This window comes from Pogoniulus pusillus, chromosome 8, assembly GCF_015220805.1.
Source record: "Pogoniulus pusillus isolate bPogPus1 chromosome 8, bPogPus1.pri, whole genome shotgun sequence".
NCBI lineage: Eukaryota > Metazoa > Chordata > Aves > Piciformes > Lybiidae > Pogoniulus > Pogoniulus pusillus.
Window position 1 is genome coordinate 33,330,941 of NC_087271.1, and position 23,282 is coordinate 33,354,222.

The 23,282-nt window shown below is 38.5% G+C and overlaps 2 protein-coding genes across 4 annotated transcripts in view; both read left to right on the top strand.

Annotated features, from left to right (window-relative positions):
• BTBD8 (BTB domain containing 8) overlaps positions 1-12,078 on the top strand; it is a 51,300-nt gene extending 39,222 nt beyond the window's left edge. For 2 of the 3 annotated variants that reach the window (XM_064147995.1, XM_064147997.1), the window contains 2 exons: positions 743-3,094; positions 4,445-12,078. In XM_064147995.1, coding sequence (XP_064004065.1) covers positions 743-3,094; positions 4,445-4,914 — 2,822 coding nt within the window. In that variant the 3' untranslated portion in view covers positions 4,915-12,078. Of the gene's footprint in view, positions 1-742; positions 3,095-4,280 lie in introns of all 3 variants that reach the window. The other variant, XM_064147996.1, reaches the window with a different exon arrangement.
• A 2,807-nt stretch (positions 12,079-14,885) lies between these two features.
• C8H1orf146 (chromosome 8 C1orf146 homolog) lies at positions 14,886-23,124 on the top strand. Its single transcript, XM_064148003.1, has 5 exons — positions 14,886-14,954; positions 17,718-17,811; positions 18,901-19,069; positions 21,725-21,803; positions 23,005-23,124. The coding sequence occupies exons 1-5, from the start codon at positions 14,886-14,888 to the stop codon at positions 23,122-23,124; spliced, it is 531 nt and encodes a 176-aa protein (XP_064004073.1).
• The last annotated feature ends 158 nt before the right edge of the window (positions 23,125-23,282 follow it).

Consider the following 23,282-nt stretch of genomic DNA (forward strand, 5'->3'; position numbering starts at 1 on the left):
CTCAGTGATTCCCCCCAGCAGTAGCACTACTGATGCTGACCTACCCCACAAACAAATCCTTGGTTTCAACAGCTATTCATATCAAGAGCAGGAAATGGCATTGTAGATCAGATAAAGGAAACCCTGTTTTATAAATAAACAAAGTGTTAAGGATGGAGCTCTTTTTAATCCAATTTGGACTTGGCACCTACTGGAGTGGGGGAATTAATACATTAAGTTAGATTATTTTAAATGCATTATGATACAGAAAACACAGGTCCTGTCAATTTGTGGTCAGTAAAGCTCTTGCAGTATTTTCTAACTGAGCAGGGGCATTAATTCTGGTATTCTAATCGCATTATAACTTAATTATTTTCTGTCTGCTTTCATTTCCTCTACAACATAAATTGAATACAGTACTCATCACTTCCTATGCTAAGCTGTTGTGCAGTGTGTCTGTGCACTGATAGCTGCTGATTTCTACTCCAGCGAAGACTGCTTCCATTGCAAGTGAAAGTAACTCCTGTATGTATAGTCTATGAGTGCTTTAGTTGCAAAGATGGCATGTAAAAGCAAGATAGAATTTTTGTCAGCACTGTCTGCTGCTTAAGATCTAGATTCTTAATTCTTTGACATGCCTTAAATCCCTTAGTTACATAAAATTTGAGTTACTTGCTCCTCAACATAACCACTAATACAAATTTGGTGAATATGCTTTGACTAACATATACAATCTTCATAGTCTCTTTCTACTGTTTGTTAGGACCTCAGGGGGAATCACCAAATCCACTGAAATCAGGACTGTCTCCAAAACATAATGAAGAAAAAAATGTGGTACAACACCTGGTTCAGACAACACTCCCAGAAAAAAATCCTTCAGCCAAGAAGAGGAGTGCTAAGCAGTCACAAACACCTGCTGCAAAAGCCACTGCAAAAGTAACATCTAAAACATTGGCTCCATCAAAACACACTGAAATTATGAATAATAAAGACACAAAACTGAAAACAGTTGGGCAAACTGTATTAAAATCTCAGCCCTCTGGCCAGAAACATTCAAGGAGTGAATCCCCTGTTGCCCAAAAGAATGTGCACACCTCTGAGCAAAGAGGTTCATGTCAGAAACCTGAAAAAAACGTGAGTGATGCTGTGGCAGGTCAGCCCAAGGACAATAATGAATGCTATTCTGTAAAGCAAAGTGAATCTCTAAAATCTGTGACTGAAGGTAGCAGCGAAGAGAAAATGCAGGTGTCCTGTAAAGCCAGCAAAGAAAAATTATCAGATTCTTCTGAAAACAGAGAATACAAAATACAATCTGAATCTTCTCTAGTTATGGAAGAAGCTGTTACTAAACTCCCTGTTTCTCTGCAAAATGAAATGGAAGCAAGACACATCTGTGGAGATCAGAGCAGAAATAAACACGCTGAAGATACAGAAAAAGATGATAAAAGAGCTGAATTTCGCTGTCATGCGCAGTCTTCCAGTAACAGATCCCCAGACTTTTCTATGGAAACCAGTCAAAAAGCTACTGCTTCAGGACAACTGGTAAAACATCCAACAGCAACAGAAGCCTGTAGTGAACAAAGCAATAAATTAAACTCTGAAACAAGTCTTAACGATGGTGAAAATGGTTTACCAAGCTCTTCCAGTACAATAACCAGCGAGGAGGCTGAGACATCTCCTCAGATTCATATGGAAAGGCTTCTTACAGCTGATGAGCTGTGTGATACATCAGCCTTGAATGAATACAAATCAGTTAGTGCAGATGTAGATGATGTTTCAGAATGTTCTACAGAACAAATAACAGAAAAATACTCACCTAGTTACACAGGGCCTATAGATCCTACAGACATGCCAGAAAGCCATGAAAATGCAGAAACTCCCTTCATGGACCACTGGAGTACTGGTGCATTAGATCCAAAAGAGAGTCCTGAATCAGATACTGGTAGTGCAACCACATCCTCTGATGACATAAAACCAAGATCAGAAGATTATGATGCTGGAGGCTCTCAGGATGATGAAGGATCTAATGAAAGAGGCATTTCTAAATGCAGCACTATGTTGTGCCACGATTTTCTTGGAAGAAGCAGCAGTGACACAAGTACACCTGAGGAATTAAAAATATATGACAGCAGCCTAAGAATAGAAGTGAAAATGAAAAAAGAGAGTTCTGATCTCTTCCGTGTTAATTCAACGAGTGATGATGAAATACCAAGAAAAAGACCTGAAGTTTGGTCCCATCAGGGAAGTGCCAGGACCAACAGTAGAGAAAGCAAAAGTTCTACTTTTGGTAATACACAGTTTAGTCAGGAAGCAGACCAAGTTTCTTCTTCTGCCGATGAAACAGAAGATGATAGATCTGAAGCAGAGAATGTTGTAGAAAACTTTCCTCCGTCAGAAGTTCCTCCTCAACAGTTCCAAGGAATCGATAATTTAGCTTTTGAAGATGCAACAACAGAAAATGATGCTGCAAGTCGAGAGTTTTCTAAAACTAAACATTTCAAACGATCTGTTTTACTTTCAGTAGATGAATGCGAAGAACTGGGATCTGATGATAGAGCGGAAACCCACACTTCACGTCAGCATTCAACAGATTCTCTTACTCCTCCAGAAGTGTTTGACAGTATATCCCAAGAGAACCACGGAAAGACATTCTATTCGAGATATGCACTGGGAATTGAAGGCGGACTCCTGGATTGCAAACAGCATAAGGATAGAGACAATAGATTGGATACAAGTGAAAGTTCTGTCCTACATATTTGTGGCACTGAAATCCAAGGGAAGGAGAATGGAGGCGCTTCAATGACTAAACAACATTGCTCAGAGAAAGCAGACTCAGCAGCTACTCCATGGCTGGGAGAGAACCAGAAAGTAACTATGAAGAATGAGGTGGCAAGTGAATTTCACCAGTGCAATAAATACTCAGACAATGATGCAAAATCTCAAGAAAGACCATGTCATTTGGACCTTCATCAGAGAGAAACGAATTCTGATGTGCAAAAGAACAGCTCTGCAAAACCTGTAGAAGCCAGTAAGAATCAGATACTGACTCAGGAAGGTCAAGAGAGAGACAGTCAACCAGCATCTACTGAGTGCGCTAATACTGATTTACTTCCAGGTAATGTACAGAAATAGAAACATTCAGTCATTCAAAAACAAATTAATAGGGAAAGCTTTGGCAATTTTCTGGGATTGAATCCTGAACTGAAGTAATTTTGGCTGAAATGATATTAAATTTAAATATTTTAAAGTATTTTACTTAGGTAGAGAATGCTTGTCTGTTTGAAATACCCGTCAGCACCTTGCTGTTCAATGAGAAACTTGACTCCAAGAAAAGAGATTTTATGAAATCCTAAAAGATTGGATGCAGTTGTCTGTACTTCAGTTATTTTAAATCCAATCTAACATTGACAGCATCAGCATTTGATGGAATTTTAATATTTGTTTTGTCTGCTTGACAACCTATAGTATGTCTGAATGGGATGTGCAATAAATACAGTAATAACCTTAACTAAAGCGCACTTAACTGTTTACCTGAACAGCTATATGCATTATTGTTGTAATTTATTTATTTATATAATATACAGAAATTTGGACCCTTCTCCCACTGAATATAACTGAATATTTGCCATACACATCAGTGGGAGCAGGTTTGCACTCTGATTTAGAGCTTATGAGATGTTTAAAATTCTAAATTTTACCAGTAAAAGCTTATTTCCTAAAAGAGAGATATTATACCTAGGAGTAATGCTTATATCCAGAAAAGTTCTAACTTGTTTCATGTAGCTAGATGAATACTTGTCTAGTTTTGTGTTTTGTCTTCTTTACGAACAATTCAGTCTGTTTATCCCATCAAAAAATATACAATAGTGTTGATTACAACTATTGTGTATTCAAGAGCAATGAAATGCTGCTGCTGCTAGACCTGTTTGCCAGATCACAGAACAAGAAGACATTAAAATTTGTACTATTTTTTTTTAAGTTTGCTTGCCCTTGCCTGCAGCTGCCCTTGCATGTGCAGAGTAGAAATATGCCTGTGGATAAACAGTTTTTGGGTTTAATTCTCTCCTAAGCTGACATAGCTTAAGTCACCATTCAGTAATCATTTTCTATTAATTCCCTTCATGCACCTCCGTGTCTAAATTTTAATTCATGTAGTAAAACAAAAAAGTCATGTGCATTAAGTGTATATTTACATTGTCATTTTCTGTATCAGAAACCTAATTATGGAGGTTATTGTTAATTACCAGTGGTGATTGCTACTTTAACTTAATTTATAAATTATACTTTGTTTTTTTATATAGGAAATAAATGCCTCAAATTTTGTCAATTTTGTATAACCTTCCATTCCCCCTTTTTTAACCTGGTTGGATTGTCTTTCCTGAATGAGTTAAATTTTGCTCTACACAGCCCTGAGGGGAGGATCATCTGCAATTTTTACATTGTACAGTATTGTGAATTATTTCAGGAGACATAGATGATTATGACTCAATGGCACAAACCTGCATGTATGAGCATCGGCCTTCAAAAACCCTTTCTCCAATATATGAAATGGATGTTGGAGAAGCAATTGAGCAGAGGATGGATTCAGAAACAGCAGTTCTAGATGTGGATTTTGAAGATCAGCAATTTGCAGAACAGGACTGGACACTTCTCAGGCAATTGTTATCTGAGCAGGACTCAAATATAGGTTTCAAAAACTCCGTTCCTGAAGACCTTAACTTAGCACAATGTCTTATCAATCAGACACTGTTTCTGGCACGAGATGGTTCAAATCCTCAGGGTACATCACAAGTTGACACATTCAGTAGGTGGACTGAACTAATATCTCCACTTGACGATTCTTCAGCAAGCATTACAGTGGCAAGCTTTTCATCTGAAGACTGTTCGTCCCCTCAAGGGGAATGGACAATTCTTGAACTTGAAACCCATCATTAAGGTGATGAATTGTTTGCAACTGAACTCCAACCCATTCCCCAAATCTATTTTTGATGGTTTTTTTCCATACAATAATGAAATACTGCATCAGTCAAGAACGAGCAATTCTTGATACTGAGGCAATCTTTCTGATACAATGAGGTAACTATGTTAATTTATAATCTAGAGTGAATCACAAGGACAGTAATTTTTTCAAGACTTAAATGTATGTCTTTTCTAAAAATGAACTTTGAGCATGTGTTTTCTAGACTTGTTAGGAAAATTAGATTACATAAGAGAGAAAAAATCTTGAAATCTTGGGTTCCACCCTTCCTTCTATCTTCCTTTCTGACATTTATTATTCTTTTTGAGCAAGAATTTACAGATGATGGCACAGTTAGTAGAGCTGTTCCACTCTCCCCCCTCCCTCCTGCCCATATGGTGACTGCATTTTACAACAATAAAAGTTCAGAGTGGTCATGTCAAAAGGTGATGTTTGCCAGCACTGCTTTAAAATGATGGAAATGTGCTCAAAGGAAATGTTTCAATACGGATCTGCCTTGGCCTTTATTAATATGAGCAGTTTGCTTCATCTGTTTGTTTGAGATTTGATTTTTGTATTTTTGGTTTGTTTTGTTCAGGAGTTTCCAATAAATTTTTTACATTGTCTTTCCTTTAAATAGAAGACTTCACGAGGGTGTGTGCTATAGGAAGAGTGCTGTTTCTTTCTTGGAAATGCACATATTTTAATATTTTTAATGGCATAGTGCATGGAATTTAGAGGAGTTGGTAGAATGCTGCTTCTGTTCTAAAAAAAAAGCAGACCTGGTATCTCCAAACGTTGTGGCCAGTGTTGTATCTGGAATCTGACATTGATTATAATTACTTCAGGCTTTGGTTTATTACAGTTGTACCCTTCTGACTCTGGGGCATGGCAAGATTCTCAGGAATTGGGTTTTGTTTATTCTCATAAATGCTACACTTTTAGAGGGGTAACATCATTTCTGCATCTTCATTAACACCTCTAGTGTAGCTTTTATATTGAGACTAAATGTGAACATAAACATTATTTTGACTAAGAGCAAAACAGAATCTATTTTGTGGTACTGCTCATTCTGCTTCTTTTGGTGTGGATAGGACTGTTTATTTTCTTCTCTGACTTAACAGGGGAGGAATTAATTTCTTAGTTCTCAAAAGTCAGAACTCCTGAAACATACAGGTCCTTTAGGCTTTCTAAGATAGCTGCATTGGGGAAATGGCAGGCCTTACATTTTACACAGCTTAAAATCTGAAAAGGTAGCATTCTGCCTGCTCTTGGTCATTTACAGAAGTGCCTTCAGAACTGGGTGCCATATGGCAGCAAAAAGCTCCTAACATCTTTTTATTAAAGCTATTTAAGATACATGCACCACTTAAGGTGGCTGTAACCACTGATAATATGGTCACTTCTGCAAGCTTTTACACAATTCCAACAATGCTTTGTAATTTTCTTTAGAAGCTTCATTTCGTTTTGTTCAGTTCTGCGGAAATACAAAGTTACCCAGCATATGATTAATGTAGTTATGGCTTGCCTGTGGATGTGACATAACAAAGAGCTGCAAGGCAAAATAATTTATCTAGAAATGTTGAGCCTCTGATACAGAAGTAAAAGTTGTTCTATTTTCCCCCAAAAAAGGGAAAAGAGATAAAGAAGGCCTATGTCATTGAAAGAGAAGGACTCTAAAATCAGAAGAAATATACAGCTGCATAATAAAATATTCCTCCCACTTTTTCAACTTGTAGCAGCATAAATAGTCAGAGATATAATTCCAGATATTGTGAATTTAATAGGCTATATTTATCCCAGTCTTCATATGAGAGTTAGAAGAACCTTTAAAAGTGCAGGTCATCAAGATGTAGTGATAGCAGATATTTTTTTCTTATAAATAAAAGAACTACAGCATTAGACATAGTAAAAGATGAAAGTTTAGAGAAGCTGTTAGAGATGGCTGACAAATGGTGTTTTCTCAATTTCTGTGTAAAGGACTAAAGTAAAAGCTGTTTAGAATAAAGTTTAACCAACTTTAAAATCCTAACGAGTAGTGGGCATTCACATGTTAAGCAAAATGAAATGTTGGAAAGGAGAAGATAAAGGATTAGGAAAAGTGACAGAAAGTGAAAGAAGAGCTCCTTTTCTCTATTTTTTTACTTTATCCATATTTTTTAACATCCTTCTGAATTGGAAAAGTAACACTCAGAAGTGGGACACAAAGTTCCATGTTTGTTATAGGAAATACAATAATGTATAGATTTTTTTTTTTAATTGCTGAGGGTTTTTTAATTTACTTTTCCACTTGTATGAAAATGAAATTAGCTTTTTTCTTCAAGTCTCTTCTGATGGTGTTGTTGCAATTGCTTTAACAGTTTTGCAGTAGACCAGTGATTAGAATTTTGTGTATTGTCCAGTCGGTACATATGCAGCCACAGAATTCAGCTTCCCACAGCCAAACAGCCTCTGTAGAAGCAGCAGGAACAGAAAGTGGTATTGTTTTAAATTTGCGTTACCAGAGTGTCTGTGAGGCTTAATCAGGCCAGCATCCCACTGGCTAGACACTGTGCAAACACAGAACAAAAACAAAGGCTTCCCACAGAGTGGGTATAATCCAAGTTAAGACAAAAGACAAAAAGAACAAGGATGGAAAAGTAAAATGAGAGTGTCAATATTTGTCTAGCTGATTAGCAATGGTTTCAGCACACCATCACTTTAAATATTGTCATCTTTTTTTTTCCTGTATACATTATGAGAAGGGAAAAATGGAGAGTGAGATTTGGAGGCTTGTTAACAAGGGAGCTGTAAGAATCTATATTCTGGACCAGCTCTGCATGGCATCTAAACTCTATTTGACTTTGCTTAGTAGTCCTTTCTCAGTCAGTCAGATGTCCAAGCATTAAGCAGATGGAGGTGGCTATCTGTTTAACAGTATCAGTCATCTCAGCTCTCTGGAGTCCTGCCCATGCCTCCTGACAATGTTTTTGCCACTGTGTTGATGTCTTCTCTAAAGTATGAGAGAATGGACAAAAGCTAGTTTCAAAACTTTACAGAGAAACAAAGCTAGTGTTATGGGCACCAAGTGAACAGTGATCGAGGGCTCCTGAGTGGCCTCTAAAGTAAAGACAAGGTCTGTCCATCTGATGAAAGACTGGCAGGGCATCAGTGAAGAAACTAAAGAAAGAGATAGAATAATCAAAATAACGTTTAAGAATTTACCTTTGCAGTAGTATTTTGAATGAGTAAAGACAGTGAAATTGCTTTGTCAGAGCCTGTGAAAATGCTGAAGTCAGTGGCTGATACTGACAGCTTATATGAGATTAAGTGAATAAGCAAAATCTATATCCTGCAGCTATAAACAAGAAGTTCAGTGAAGTACTGGTGAAATTTAGAGGAGACAACTTAGAAATCAGATTTTAAGATGACTGGTTTTGCCTACCTAGAATGACATTATGAAAGTGAAAATAAGGAAGGCTGTTGTATGGGTGCATTAAGTTTAAGAAGCTAGACCTCTAGAAAGTGATGTCCATAGGCATCATTGCTACTTTGGTTTGAAAAATTAGTGTCTAGTCTGGACTGTAGAAGCAGCTCTGCAGATCTTTCACATGTAGATGCTACCTAAAGTAGTCACCAACAAACCTACCCTGGAGAGAAAAGAGAAGGAAATATGGAGTGTTTGCCCTTCAAGTGCAAACTTTGCCCTCCAATCTTTGGATTTGGAACACTATGGGAAACTGAGGAAAGTGGATTTTCTTCCAAATACTCCACTCAAAAAAACCCAATCTTGGAAGGAAAGGAAATGAAAAAGATAGGGATAGGAGTGAAATGAGGATAACAGGATACAATTAATAATGTACCACTGGTTTCATTGAAGATGGCTCACGTGATGAATATAAAATAGCAGGTTTGAGGCCAGTTATAGAACATGTTATTAAGGACTGTAATCAAAATGAAATACTGACTTCCTCAAAATGAAAGGCAGGCAGATGCCAGTTTGATAGAGCGTGACAGAACTACAGGAAGGAAACAGCTTAACCATTAGAAGAGAAACAACAGTTGGAAAAGCACATTGGTTAATAATAATATATTTTGTCTTTTTAAAGACATGAAATTATACAGTGTGGCAGAAAAGAAAAAAATTAGAAGACAAAGTGAGGATCAGGAGGGATAAACATGCTTGAAATGAGATCAGCAGGGAGCCTACTACAAATGATCAGATAAGAACATAAGATAAGCATCTGCTTTTGTGGCCAAAGTAGTGGAAAGAACACTCCATATATTCATCAACTTTTCTCCTAGAAAAACTTGCCCTAGAATCATAGAAATACAGAAAAATGCAAGCTTGATGGGATCTCAAAGGGTCTCTGGTCAAATCGTATACTAAAAGCAGAGTTCACGGTCTATAGGATGTAAAATGGTAATAAAGTCAGCAGGAAAGAACCTGCTGCTTAGAGGAAATACGTGAGGTATAAATATTCACATTATAATAAAATGCTTTTGGTATTGTTGGAAAATCTTAGTAATAAAGTACAAGAACTACAGCTTGCTTGCAATATTTTTAAGTTCTGAATGACGTGACTGAGCTGTACACCTTTAATAGTTGTATTCCACACTTTACTTTTTGAGGTTTTAAAATTATTTCAGAATTACACAGGATTGTTAAGTTTGCACATTGTCAGGCAAGAGAATTTCCCGTGCTTCTCACAAAGATTGTCCATAGGATCTGTTGCTCTAACCTTGTTTCTCAGTGTCTTTCAAGGAAATTAACAACAACAAAAAAAATGCACCTGTTTCACATACAGACTGTAGGAAGCTAGTTTAAATCTTCATGTAGATGTTACTTACTGCCACCAGGAAAAGAATTAGTAGCATGCTTATTCTACTTTGTTCCAGAGAATTTAAACCTTTGCAAGAAATAATTAAGAACTGCTATTATGTTTTTCATCAGTTGCTCAGAACCAAGACATTTAAGAATTCATTGTTTTGCTTTCATGAATGTCAAAGCAGAATATTTGGTTGACCTCAGCTGAAGCAGGTTCAGGGCATACCTGTATTAAATGCATGCACTGAAACTGCTATTTTTCCAATATATCTATTTTATAGTTTTCTAGTTCTACTCTACTGTTAACATTGTACAATTGTAGATGTGACAAATTGCAGCTAGAAAGACTTCAATTTAGGAGTCATAATTGTATGCATTCTGTTAATAATTCATGACTGGGGTGATTTATCATTTGTACATTGATAGATGACGTTCTTGCCAGGACTACACAGCAACTAACAGAATGAAAAGTAGGAGTTTTATTACGATGGATGATTCCTTGGAAATGGACTTTAGAATTTGAAATCCAATACAGTCAGAAGCTTTCAGCTCTTACGCAAAACCCATACTGGTTTTCAGCTCTTTCCCTTTAACACAATCTATACATACAATTTTTGAAAAGTAAGGTTTACATCTATTTTTTAATACCAAACTGTTGACAACTACTACATGTGTTTAAGGATACTAAACCTTGAACAGGGGAAAGTGATTTACATAAAAAGTGGTTATCAGTTGGGAAAAAAATACCAGGTTTGATAAGGCTTGGGTTTTTTTTTTCACTTCTGGTAACTAATAACTTAAGAATCTATACAGCACAGAAGTCCATGCACACCTGTTTATTTTTTGCATTCTTCCTTTTCTCCTTAGCTTTACAATCTCCACTGCCTACTTAATTAGACTACAGTTCCACACACCTAGAAGCAAATCAACTTAAAACCTTTTCAGATTGGCTTTCAGGTTAACATCCACCTTTTAGAAAGGGTAATGAAAATGGAAGTGGTACTGGGGGCAAGCGCTGTCTATATGGGGGCTTTTGTATAGTACTCTGTGAGGGTTCTGATGAATCTTCTGGACACAGTTAAAAGTATGAAATAATAATAATGGAATTCCATTAAGTTGCTTCCCTGTTCTCCTTTATTTATTGCTGAAGTTTCCAGCTCAGAAGACTCTTACCATAGAGAAATCAAAGTCAAAAGAAATCACACATTCTCCATTAAGCGCAGTAAAATACTCATCAGATCTTCAGTAAGTGAAGCCTCGGTAGGTGGAGGGGAGTTGACTGCAACTCAGTAACTATGTAACAAGGATGATGATCAAAAGAGGTTTTGTGTGTTAACAAAAGATTACTCCTAAGTAGATTAGACTGAGTGGATATTCTGATGAATCTAAAAAGAGGCTCAAGTGTACAGATACAGAGACTGAGCTCCATTACTCAGGTAGTCCATCAGGTTTTATACTTATGCACACAGGTAGAAGTGACTCTGACTTCTTTCTTGGGTCCCACTGAAATTAGTGTAAGGGGTGTTAGAGCCACATTTATAAAAGAGTAGAAACACCAGTAGAATTTTTTTGTATATGAAACATCTTTTAACTGTATATGCCAGTTTTGAGACTCATCTCTCCAGATAACTTCTCAAATTTACATGTCCTCATTTATGCAATCCTTATTTAGTCATTTGTGTGACTCTTGTGTTTCATGGAATTAGTTTAGTTTTTCACTTCTTTTTATGATCCACTGTCACCTGTCTCTCAGTAGCATTACATCAGTCTGCTTAAGATCAGTATAAACAGGACAAAACATATGTACATGCCAAATTCACTGTAGGTAGTATAAAAACATTTTGTTACCTTCATAGAATTAGGCAATTTTCATGGCCATGAACACGAGACCCATCTGTAAGTAAAATCCCCTATCTGTAACAGAACGTTCTCCCCTGTCTTTGTGACAGAAAAATAAACATCAATCTCTTTTTTGCTAGATTATCATGGTCATAGGGAGTAATCCTATTTGGAGCATCGTTTGAGTCACTAGCTGTACTCCACGGATTTATCATCCTAGAATACTTTAACCATTGAGTCCTTGGGTGGTGAAGTTGTTAAGAGCTCTCAAACTGAATGCTTGCATGTTTTCCACCCGCTTGCTTTTCAAACCTAGATAATTATCTGGGGTCTAAGTAACTGTATTTCTAAATGAATCCCTGTGAACACAGTCTTCTGTTTCCAGAATCTCTGTACAACTGCATAGTCCCACAAGCTTTCTTCCCCATACTCCATACTGAGGATTCTTAGCTGACTTCTGTATGACAGAAAATAATAAACCCTATCTGTAACTTAAGTGTTGAGTCATTGTACTTCATTGAACTTGTGGACTGCTACAATTAATTTTTGTGTTCTCTAAATTGCAAAAAAAAAAAAAAAGCCTCTTCTTTCTTCCTCAGTTTAGTGGACTTCCCCTCCTTTTTCTCCTCTGAAAGGAAAAAAACCACTTTTTATTGGATCACTTCATCAGAGAACAAGATAGGTGGGTGATCTGTATGAAGACGAAGGCACACATTGAATACTGTGTTCAGTCTTAGGCCACTGGTGCTGGAGGATGTCCAGAGAAGGGCAACAAAGTTGGTGAAGGGTCTAGAGAACAAGTCTTAAGAGTTGCGGATGAGGGTTTAGACTGGAAGAAACTGAGGGGAAACTTCATTGCTCTCTACAGCTACCTAAAAGGGGCTGGAGTGAGGTGGCAGTCTCTTCGCCCTAATATCAAGTGACAGAGAACAAGAAGAAATGGCCTCTAATTGCACCAGGGGTGGTTTAGATTGGATACTGGGGAAAATTCCTTTCGCAGTATCACAGTATCACAGTATTATCGGGGTTGGAAGAGACCTCACAGATCAAGTCCAACCCTTTACCACAGAGCTCAAGGCTAGACCATGGCACCAAGTGCCACGTCCAATCCTGCCTTGAACAGCCCCAGGGACGGCGACTCCACCACCTCCCCGGGCAGCCCATTCCAGTGTCCAATGACTCTCTCAGTGAAGAACTTTCTCCTCACCTCCAGCCTAAATTACCCCTGGCGCAGCCTGAGGCTGTGTCCTCTTGTTCTGGTGCTGGTCACCTGAGAGAAGAGAGCAGCCTCCTCCTGGCTAGACAGTGGGAGGCTGCCTGGGGTGTAGTGATCACGAGATAGTGGAGTTTTCAATATGCAGGGAGATAGGGAGGCACTACTGAAAGAGTGGTTGGGCATTGAACAGGCTGCCCAAGGAGGTGGTAGAGTAGCAAAGTAGGAAACCAGATGTGAATCCACTTCTTGTCCAGAAACAAAGGGTTATTTTTAATTCACTACCATGTCTAGCTCCTTCTAATCAAGCCAAATCATTTTCTATTCAAATGCATCAGTGTTAATACATAAAGTCAGTTTCTTCTATTTTTAAATGCTAAAAAACCCCGTGTTTTAAAATGGAAAAGCTTTTATTACAATTTCCCATTTTTACCAGATAAACATAAGTCTAGATTCACATACCGGGTGAAGAGCAGAGGGGGAAATCAATGTTCTTCTTCACTACACTTAATGACTGCACTTCAGCTCTTTTTTGCCCTGTAAAAGCAGCACTGTTTCCTCTTCCGTGATGACAAAAAGGCTCCAATGTTCTCAGCACTTCTCTTTAACTGAAAATAGTGCTGTTTACTGCGCTCACATTTCTGTGCTGTGCTACTTCTATATTTAGAGTATCACAGAAAATAATTCAGACTATTATTCCCCAGAAACAGCTACAGAATTAGCTGCCCGTTACAAACATGCCCTCAAGATTTCTTCCTCTGCACAAGTAGTCTACCATCACTTGTTCTGCTTGGTGTCCTTCCACAGTTTTGTCCTTCCAGTCCCTTTTATCATCTAAAAACGTCACACAATCTATACTTGTATGGCAACCACTTCTCAGGCCAGTGCCCAAGTTTCTGGAAGACTTTTATGGGACGCTTAGAAGACAGCAGGGTTTTCCAGCAGTAGAAGCCAGGCTCTGTGCTCTGTGCAAGGCAATGCAGGGCAGCACGTAAGAGTCGAGCGGAGGAAAAGCAACTAGCTCCCTAACCTCCCACAGAGGCCCGAGATACTTTCTTAGCCGTGAGTTATGCGCAGTTCATTTGGTCGTTGCTCGTTTGCTATGTCTTAATTCCTGAGAGCTGTGGGACACGGCTGCTTCAAGCTGCCGCACGCCCCAGGGAAGCTGCGGGAAGGGGACGAACCCGCGCAAAGGCGCGGCCGCCGGCGCTGCTGGGGACAGCCCTGCCCCTTGCTGCCCAAGGCCTCCGCGCCCGCCCGCAAGGCTGAGGCGCTGAGGCGCTGAGGCGGGACGGCCGCCAGGGCTGCCCGGGAGGCGGGAATCGCGGAGCGGCTGCGCCTTTCCTGCCCTCGGGTCCCTCGCTGCTCCGTGGGGCCGCGAGAATTCCATTTCATCGCCTTACCAGGTTTTTTAAGACAGCAGAGAACCGGTTAAAGCTTACATTGGGAAGCAGCCGGCATAAGGGTTTTGTGGAACCCAGCTCTCCCAGCACTCTGCTCTTTCCTCGGAGCTTGAAGTGTCCTCAGCTGCACCGCATGGCCCCTACCCAAAGAGAAACGCCTGCCGAACTGTGTCGCCAGGCGTTGTTTTCAGAGGAGCGGAATGCAAATGTACACGGAAAGAACTCGTGTGCTCGGGTCGAAGGCATGGTGGGGTGCCTCGGGCGGGGGACGAAGCCCCGGGTTGTTTCACCTGAAGTACCTTAGTGCAGAAGGCTCACAGTGACAACAGACCATTTGAGTATAGGGCAAACATTCCTTACTTGTTTTAAGTGCTTTTAGGAGTGTCTTTCTCCTGTATTCATTATGATGCCGTCCCTATTGTGCCTTTTTTTAGAGGAAGCCCTCTCAGGTTTAGATCCTTTAGAAAGCATTTAGATGGCAAATTGCCATCTTGAAGTAGTTCGGTGGTCGTAGGCACCTGTATATGTGTTGGAGAAATGGGTAGTGCTCAGTTCCCTTTAATCAAGTCTTTAGTGGACCTGTATGCCTTAAACATTTCACCTCTTTAATTGGCACCTAATAGCTGTCGTCTTTCCCCAAGCCTTTCAGAAAGCGGCACCTGAGATTTCACTGCAGACTCGAAAAGAATGTCAGAAAGTGGTGGGCAGGAGCCGTCAAGGTGGATAACAACAGTTATTATGAGTACAGCTCTGCAGGTACAATACCACCTGTCAAGAGCAGCATCTGACTCACTAAGAAACACTGAAATAAACATTTCCTGTATTATAGAATCGCAGAATCAACCAGGTTGGAAGAGACCTCAAACATCATCCAGTCCAACCTAGCACCCAGCCCTATCCAATCAACCAGACCATGGCACTAAGTGCCTCAGCCAGGCTTTTCTTGAACACCCCGAGGGATGGTGACTCCACCACCTCCCTGGGCAGCCCATTCCAATGCCAATCACTCTCTGTGTGAAGAACTTCCTCCAAACATCCAGCCTATACTTCCCCCAGCACAACTTGAGACTGTGTCCCCTTGTTCTATTGCTGGTTGCCTGGCAGAAGAGACCAACCCCACCTGTCTACAGCCTCCCTTCAGGTAGTTGTAGACAGCAATGAGGTCACCCCTGAGCCTCCTCTTGTGCAGGCTGCACCCCCCCAGTTCCCTCAGCCTCTCCTCATAGGCTTTATGTTCCAGGCCCTTCACCAGCCTTGTTGTCCTTCTCTAGACATATTCCAGCATATACATGGAAATACTTTATCCAATATCAATAATTCTTTTTCCTTTAGGATAAGAAAGTGATAGGAGTCTTAAGTTGCTTCTGCTATGGTACCAGTTCTTTGTGTGTTTTTTGTTTTTTCCCTCCTAGCTGCTTCTGTATCTATTTAGTATTCTTGCCACCAGCTATTTTGAGTTACACAAATTTAGACTTGTCCTCCTGACTCATCATTTTTGCACTGAACTGGTGCTGCTTTCAATTAGCACTATAAATAATTCCATCAGAAATGTTTCTGATTTTCTGAATTTCTCCCTAAACACTTTATTTTCTACTATATAGTATCGACAACAGGGTAGATTATTGCTCTGGCATTGTGAAATTCTGTTTAAAATAGTCTTACAGATAGAGATTTATATTTATATCTGTTAATATCATATGCCTAGACTGTACTCCTCAGTAAAATGAAAGGATATGTCAAGGAGCTGGTAATTAGTTTCTGCAGCTGAGGCCAATTTCATGCCAGAAGGATAATGAGAATTTGGCAAGGGTATCTTATGCTAGTTTGGCTGACAAGGTTATCACCCTCTCTCTTCTGCATAAATGAATGAATGGTGTTGAATTAATTTCTGAATCACCTCCATTTAAAGCATGATCTTATTTGCTTGCTTGTCTTGGAATGACAGCCTGTAAGCTGTTCCAGTTTGGGAACTGCTTCAGGAACAACATAATCCATAATACAGTGAGAGCTATTGGAGGGCAGTGGTACCAGTGTAAGTCACTCATTAATAAAAGCCCCAGGTCTAGTCAAAACGGACTCCTGGTGAGCAAAGGTATGGAAACAGCTGAATTCAAATCTTTGATGGCTTTTCCTTTACAAACACAGTGTTTTGTATCAGTTCTCACCATGAGCCTACTCTTTTGCCTGTGCAGCTATCCTTTTCTTACAGCTGCTATTTGTATTTGTGCATTAAATAATTCACTGTCAGCTGAGGCTTTGAAGAAGCAGCAAGTTCTTCCAAAATGGTAGTTACACCTCTGCAGCAGCTGTCACTGAGTGTTTCCTTTTCAGACCAGCTGGAAGTATAACATTTCTAGTTACTGCCTCCTTCAGAGTTCACTTGCTATAACCACTTTATTTTGTACTCTTCCAGTAAATCGTGATGATTCCCTATATAGGCAGGTTGGCTACATTTTAAATGAATGGGATAAAGAACACGTTATTAGCTAAAAAGGATTCAGTGATTTAATCTTCAAAATGTGTTGAGCAACTTCATATAGAACATACTACAGAAATGCTTTTTGCAGGCTGAAAAATGCACTCCATTCTCCGTATGATTATGCTGTATAGTGCAGTGTTCTAGTTTTCTTGAGTGGATTACATTCTGTCAAAAAGCTTTAAAGAAAATCATGTACCATGCAGATTTTGTGAACTATCTTCCAGATGAAATGCTGACATCTGTGAAAATAATATCATCTAATTAACCAGAGCAATAGAAAACCACTGCTATATGTTCCTCGCTGCTAGAAATCCCCCTTTGGCACATCTTACAAAACCAGACTGTAAAATATTTGAGCTTCTTTATGTATTATGCAAAAATTTCCTGAGGCAAACTGAATGTATGCATACAAAATTGTCATTCAGTGTTTGATTAACTTCCAATTCAAATATTTTACCATTTCATTAACTAAAAAAGTTTAAATACATTTTACTACCTTTTTATTGCAAGTGGAATAAAAAAATTAAACAGATTTGTCTGTCTAGAATAGTTCAGAAAATTCTTTAAGACTATTTGGAACACAAACCCTGTGAGGAGAGGCTGAGGGAGCTGAGGGTGTTTAGCATAGAGAATAGGAGGCTCAGGGGTGACCTCATTGCTGAAGGGAGGTTGTAGCCAGGTGGGGGCTGGCCTCTTCTCCCAGGCAACCAGCAACAGAACAAGGGGACACAGTCTCAAGTTGTGCCAGGGTAGGTATAGGCTGGATGTTAGGAAGAAGTTCTTGCCAGAGAGAGTGATTGGCATTGGAATGGGCTGCCCAGGGAGGTGGTGGAGGCACCGTCCCTGGGGGTCTTCAAGAAAAGACTGGATGAGGCACTCAGTGCCATGGTCTAGTTGACTGGCTAGGGCTGGGTGCTAGGTTGGACTGGATGATGTTTGAGGTCTCTTCCAACCTGGTTGTTTCTATGATTTTTATCTATTTATATCTAACTTGGTGTCTGAAAGCATATTTTTATAGTAACCTTCTCACTTCTATTCAGAATCATGAAATTTCTACAGTTCTACAGAGGCAACAACACCGAGTTCGATACTCAGATTCAGTGGAAATTGGATCCGTGATTTTTTCTCTTTCTGGTATTGTACTTTGAAGTTTATGCTTTGAAACTCGTAATCTGCAATGAGGTACAATATCAGGTCCTGTTGTAGGCTACACTGAACTGAATAAAAGCTGCTTTGTTGGCTGGCAGTAGTTGAAGAAGCTGTGCTCTGATTGCATTTAAATCAGAGGATGGAGCAGAGAACCTTGGGGATGAAACATTTCCATTGTTTTTTGCTTTTCTTGGACATATTGTAGAACAACTACATTAGGTTTGGTGATCATCAGATGAACTGTTCAGTACATTCTTGTCATAACTCAGTAAACAGGTAAAGTGCTATTAACCGATAAGGCAGCCATCATTTAGTATTCATAGTTGTGAATGCAAGACTGAGCCAAGACTCTCAGCTTTTGTTTTCCAAGTTGAGTTTGCAGACCTGGTGGTAGCAAAGGAGTTAGAGAAAGGATTTTTTGAGCAGGTTTGATTAGGAAATCACTGCAGCTGCAAATATGAATCCTTCCTTTTTAGAGGAGAGAATTTTTTAGACAGGTAGACAGTATCCTTTATCTGATGTTTTCCTGCTGTAAGGACTAACAAAGTGCACTTTTGCCCTAATCTTTTGTATGCTTGATTGTTAGGACTCTCAAACTTCAGCTTCCCTAACTTTCCATTCCAGAAAAACTGACAGCTTTATGATTTAATTTTCCTTGGCTGACAATTTAGCTAACTTTTAAGATGCTACAGGTGCATTTATCTCATTTAGAAAGAGGACTCACTGAGCTCTTCAGTTTTTTTGTTTGCCCTAAACTCATTCAAATACAGCAGCTGCTTGTTCCTGAAGCCTGGGCATTCAAAAGCATTCAGATATCTGTCCTTCATGTGGATTTAACAGTTGGACTTTTCTTGTGATGTTATGGTAGAAAATAACCTTCAAGTTAATTGTAGTTTCATTTTCAAATTACTAGTCATCACTGGCCAAACCCCATGATTGCATTTTACTGTGAAGATACGTAAATTCATTCAGGTGTTTTATTCCATCACCTTTTAAACTAATGGTTAAGTGGTTTGTGGTGAGAACTTACTGTTACTGCCACGATGTGTACATTTACATCAATTTCTTTGACAGGTGTTGCATTTTTGCTGTCAGACACTGAAGAACTGCTTATGGCAGGGGAAGAACAGTATTCCAAAAGAATTCACAAGTTCATAAACATTCATCGAAACGGTTTTTTGGTTTTGTCAGCTGCTCTTCATGGACCAGAAGAGTGGAATGTCATGTTTAGGATTCAGAGAAGGTATGATTTCAACATTGAAACAAATGTTTTATTGCTAGGAAGAAATGAAGTAGCAGTTCTATATTATATTATATATAGTTCTACTATATTAGGACACGTCATAGGTAACAGAAGAGGATGTTCTCAAAACATACCAAATAACATCTCTTGCAATCAGTTTAGGGCTATGAAGCATAATTCTTTTCTGCCTGGAAAAGTAGACAATTTTCTTAGCTCTGTCAGCATCTTTTTGCAGTCATTTTCAAAACAGACCAGGCAACTCTCCACCAGAAAAGGCTTTGCCAGCTTTAAAAATCTGTTTACTCATAACAGTGTCTATCATACACACCTACAATAATGAAAATAATCAGTATTGTTTTACACCAAAAGTATAAAACTGGCCATTAAAACTGGTTTGTTTTTAATGATGCCTTGCATGTTTCAGTACATACCTGTTGATGACAGCTAACAGACTGTGCTCCATATTTGTATTCAGAACTATTTTCTGGTAGGTACAGTAGTGTCCTAACTGCAGTTGATTTTCCCTCTTGACAACCAAGAAGTGACTATTCTAATGGAGTCTTTGATCTTTACCTCCTTGAAACTAGCATCAGTTCCCTTAAATCCTGGGCACACTGCCAAATGCTGATGAGCAGCAGAGTGTATGGGATGAAATGTAGGAGATCTATTACCCATTTGTGAAAATTCCATAAATTTTCATGAGAGGTCTTAAAAGCTCTGCCACCATTCAGCAAAAGCACATTATTCAGCTGGTGGCAATGCTAATTCTCAATCTACTTTGTAGTTAGGCACAATGGATTTTGTGCACGTGTTGATCACTACTAACAAATGTGATGTTATAAAACTGTATTCCGTTTGGAAAGTCTAAAATTTTATTAAAACAGTAAAATCAAAATAATAGTTTTGTCACTGTAGGCCATACCAAATTGATGTGGATATGGCACAATTCTATTTTAGATGCATATGCTTTTTTACTACCTGCTATTATAGGTAGAGTTCTGCTATTATATGTCGATCGCTGGCTGAGCTTTTGCATTGGTGGGGTTGAAACTTGTGCCATAGTCTCTCAAACTACAAGTCACATACTGGATCTGTTAAAAATCAAGTCCTCTGTTTCATTCTGCATATCTACGGTTTTGTGGAAACAGGGGAAGGACTTTAAAATTATTTTTAAACAAGAACATTACAGGATTGCTGTTCAACAACACAAACATTTTACACAGGGTTGTGTATATCATGAGGGAAGTGGGAGAAAAGCAATCTTCCTTATGACAGTTCAAAGAACATTCCACTAATATCCTCACTAAAACTACGTTATTTTTTAACATCCTGGACCAAAGAGCAGCTATGTGTTCTAATGCCAATATTCTGCCCATTGATCTAATACAATACAAACCAAATTTAGACCTGCTGTAACTGGAAGTACAACTGCTGATAGAAATGGATTTTTGCAGATAAACATAAGGACAAGTAATTCTTTCTTTGGTGCACTTTGTTGATTCATGCTTTGCTTAGCCCACTACTGGTATTAACAAAGTTGTATCTATTTCCCTAATACCTACATGTAAATCAACTACACTTCTGCATCTGATTTTAGCAAAACTCAACAGTGACCCAAGTACCTAATCTTAGGATGGCCACTGCCTCTTACATTTATTTTTCATAAGAATGGGCAGCCAAGTTCAGATCAGGTTTCTACACGGCATGGGTCTTAATATGAGTCCAAGTCATCAAGCAGACTGAGAGGAAGAACAGGTGGTAGTCACACAAGGAGGTCACTGGGAAGTATGCATTTGAGCAGATAGACACTTTGTTGAATTATTTTTTTCATTATTTAAAATTCCTCATTCGTTGCTGTTAAGACTCTGTAGCATTTTAGCTCTGCAACAGGAAGCAGCAGCAACGCTAACTTCGTTGTTATTGTTACAATGTGCTTAAGATAGAAGTCTTAAGGAGAAGCTTTGTGCTTGCCAAAGCTTTGATCTCTCAGATCTCTTCCCTGACTCCACTGAATGACAACTGGTGACAGTATTTTCAATCTTCAGATTCAATTCTCAAGGGCATATTCATACAAATAACATTATTTATTAAAAAAGGATGACATTTGGGTTCAATTTGAATGAAATTCATAGCAGCATTATACCATTATCTTAGTCACATCTCACAGATGGCTGTATTTAGATAGTACACCACAAATATTTAGTTCAAATTCTAAACCTTTTTATCATGTTTTTAGATAATTTCCTGTGTTCTTCTGAAGCCACAAACAAAACCAACAAATCAATAAACCACACGCACCAAAAAAAAAGCCCCCCCAAATGTTTTTTTCTTTTTTACTGGCACTGAGAACTAATACAGAAGAGGGTTTAGTTCTCTCTGAATGTACACATGCTTAACAAAGTGTTGACTGATTGTCAGAGCCCTAGAAAAAAGAAATGAGCCCTTGCAAATCCCACCTAAACAAGTGGTACAGAAACGGGACAGATGGCTATAAAAACAGCATCAACTCTCCAGTTGCCTTTAAAGATTAAAGCAGTCTTCTGTGTAGTTGTGGTGAAAGTACAGTAAGAAGTTGTGGGAATGCTTTTTGAGTTTTATGACATAACAATCAGAATGTATGTTCTTAAAGTAACCTAAATTTATTTTGATGTGCAGATTCTTGGGCAGTAATTTACGCATAATACCAGTTCATAATACTGCTGAAACTGTTAAGTTAATGCTAACTATAGCTAAGGTAAGTCTCATTGCAAACACTTTACAAATATTTATTGTTCAGAAGTGTATTAGTTAGGAAAAAACAAGAGCTGTAAGATTTATTTTTCCTTACTGGAACTCTCTGGGTCATATTGACCACAATCCCTGTGATACTTTAAGGTAGGACTGTTAAGCTGATGCTTTAGCTGAGTGTTTAAATTATTTAAAGGTAACTCTAAGAGCTCTTAATAGCATTTATGAAAACAGGTATTTAAGAGCTACTTCAGCTCTTATTCACCATTGTTAAGTTAGGATGTCTTCAGATCATTTACTAGTGCAGGACCAGCATGATAGCTAAATATGTAATGACTTAAAGTGAGTACCTGAAAACCATTTACTTGTGGATATTTAATGCTAGTATGAATTCTAAAGCTTAGTGAGTGTCATTTATCTGTGTATATCTGTAGTTGCAACATATCCTGTATGCTGCACCAACACATTATTAATTAAATCTATTGACTGAAGTGTTTTAAAGAACATTTTTTTCCATGAAAATTCTAAATTGGATATTCAGTACAACAGCACTAACAGCATCACATGTACTAAACCTGCCTTAAGTGGGCATCTCAAAGTAATAAGCATTGGCCTGTTCAGAGTATTCATAAGCTACATCTCACTAATATATGGCAGAAGTTGTTAACTACTTATTACTATGTTGAATGTGGAACTTAAACTTTTTATGGAATCTACTGATGTCTGGCACAGCCTCTTAACAGAACACTGACCTAAAAACTGTTAAGATTTCTGCGGATCTCACAAACTTGAATTTACTTTTCTGCTTGTTCAGAAAGTTTGCACCAAATTTCATCAGGAGAGCTCCATGAAAAGTGATGATGGTATATAACATAAAATCTGTCAAGGCCATTACATTGTTCCTTACAGATGCAGTGCAAAGCCAGTTTAACAGATTCCTGTTTTGTCAGAGTATCCCTAACTGGTATAGGGCCTAAACAAATTACCATTTTTGCTCCAGGTTAATATCCAACTAATCCCAAGCTACCCTACCCTACCTGAAATACTATCCAGATAAACAAGATAACCAGTGCTATCGCACTGGTTATTTTAGGACTGGCCTTGCACTGCTGTATCATCTTAAATTTGTACTGTTTGAAAAAATAAGATGTTCTTCTATTACTTAAGAGTTGCTGCATTCTATTTATAGTATTTTTCTCTCCTCTAAGACAACTTGCAAGCCAAAAGCAGATGATATTTATTACAAAATGGTAAAGACAAAAGCTCAAATAATAGAAAAGAGTCCAGTCTGGAAGATGCTTCAGGAGTACCAGTTGCAATGTAATTAATTCCGTATTTGGGGAGTTTATTAATAAATAGAGTGGTTACATTTTAAACAAAATATAAAATGGTCTTTCAAACAGTTACATTTCAAAAGACTATATACAACTTACACATCTGGAATGAAAATTTGTTCTGAATAACTATACAATGAAAAATATAATAC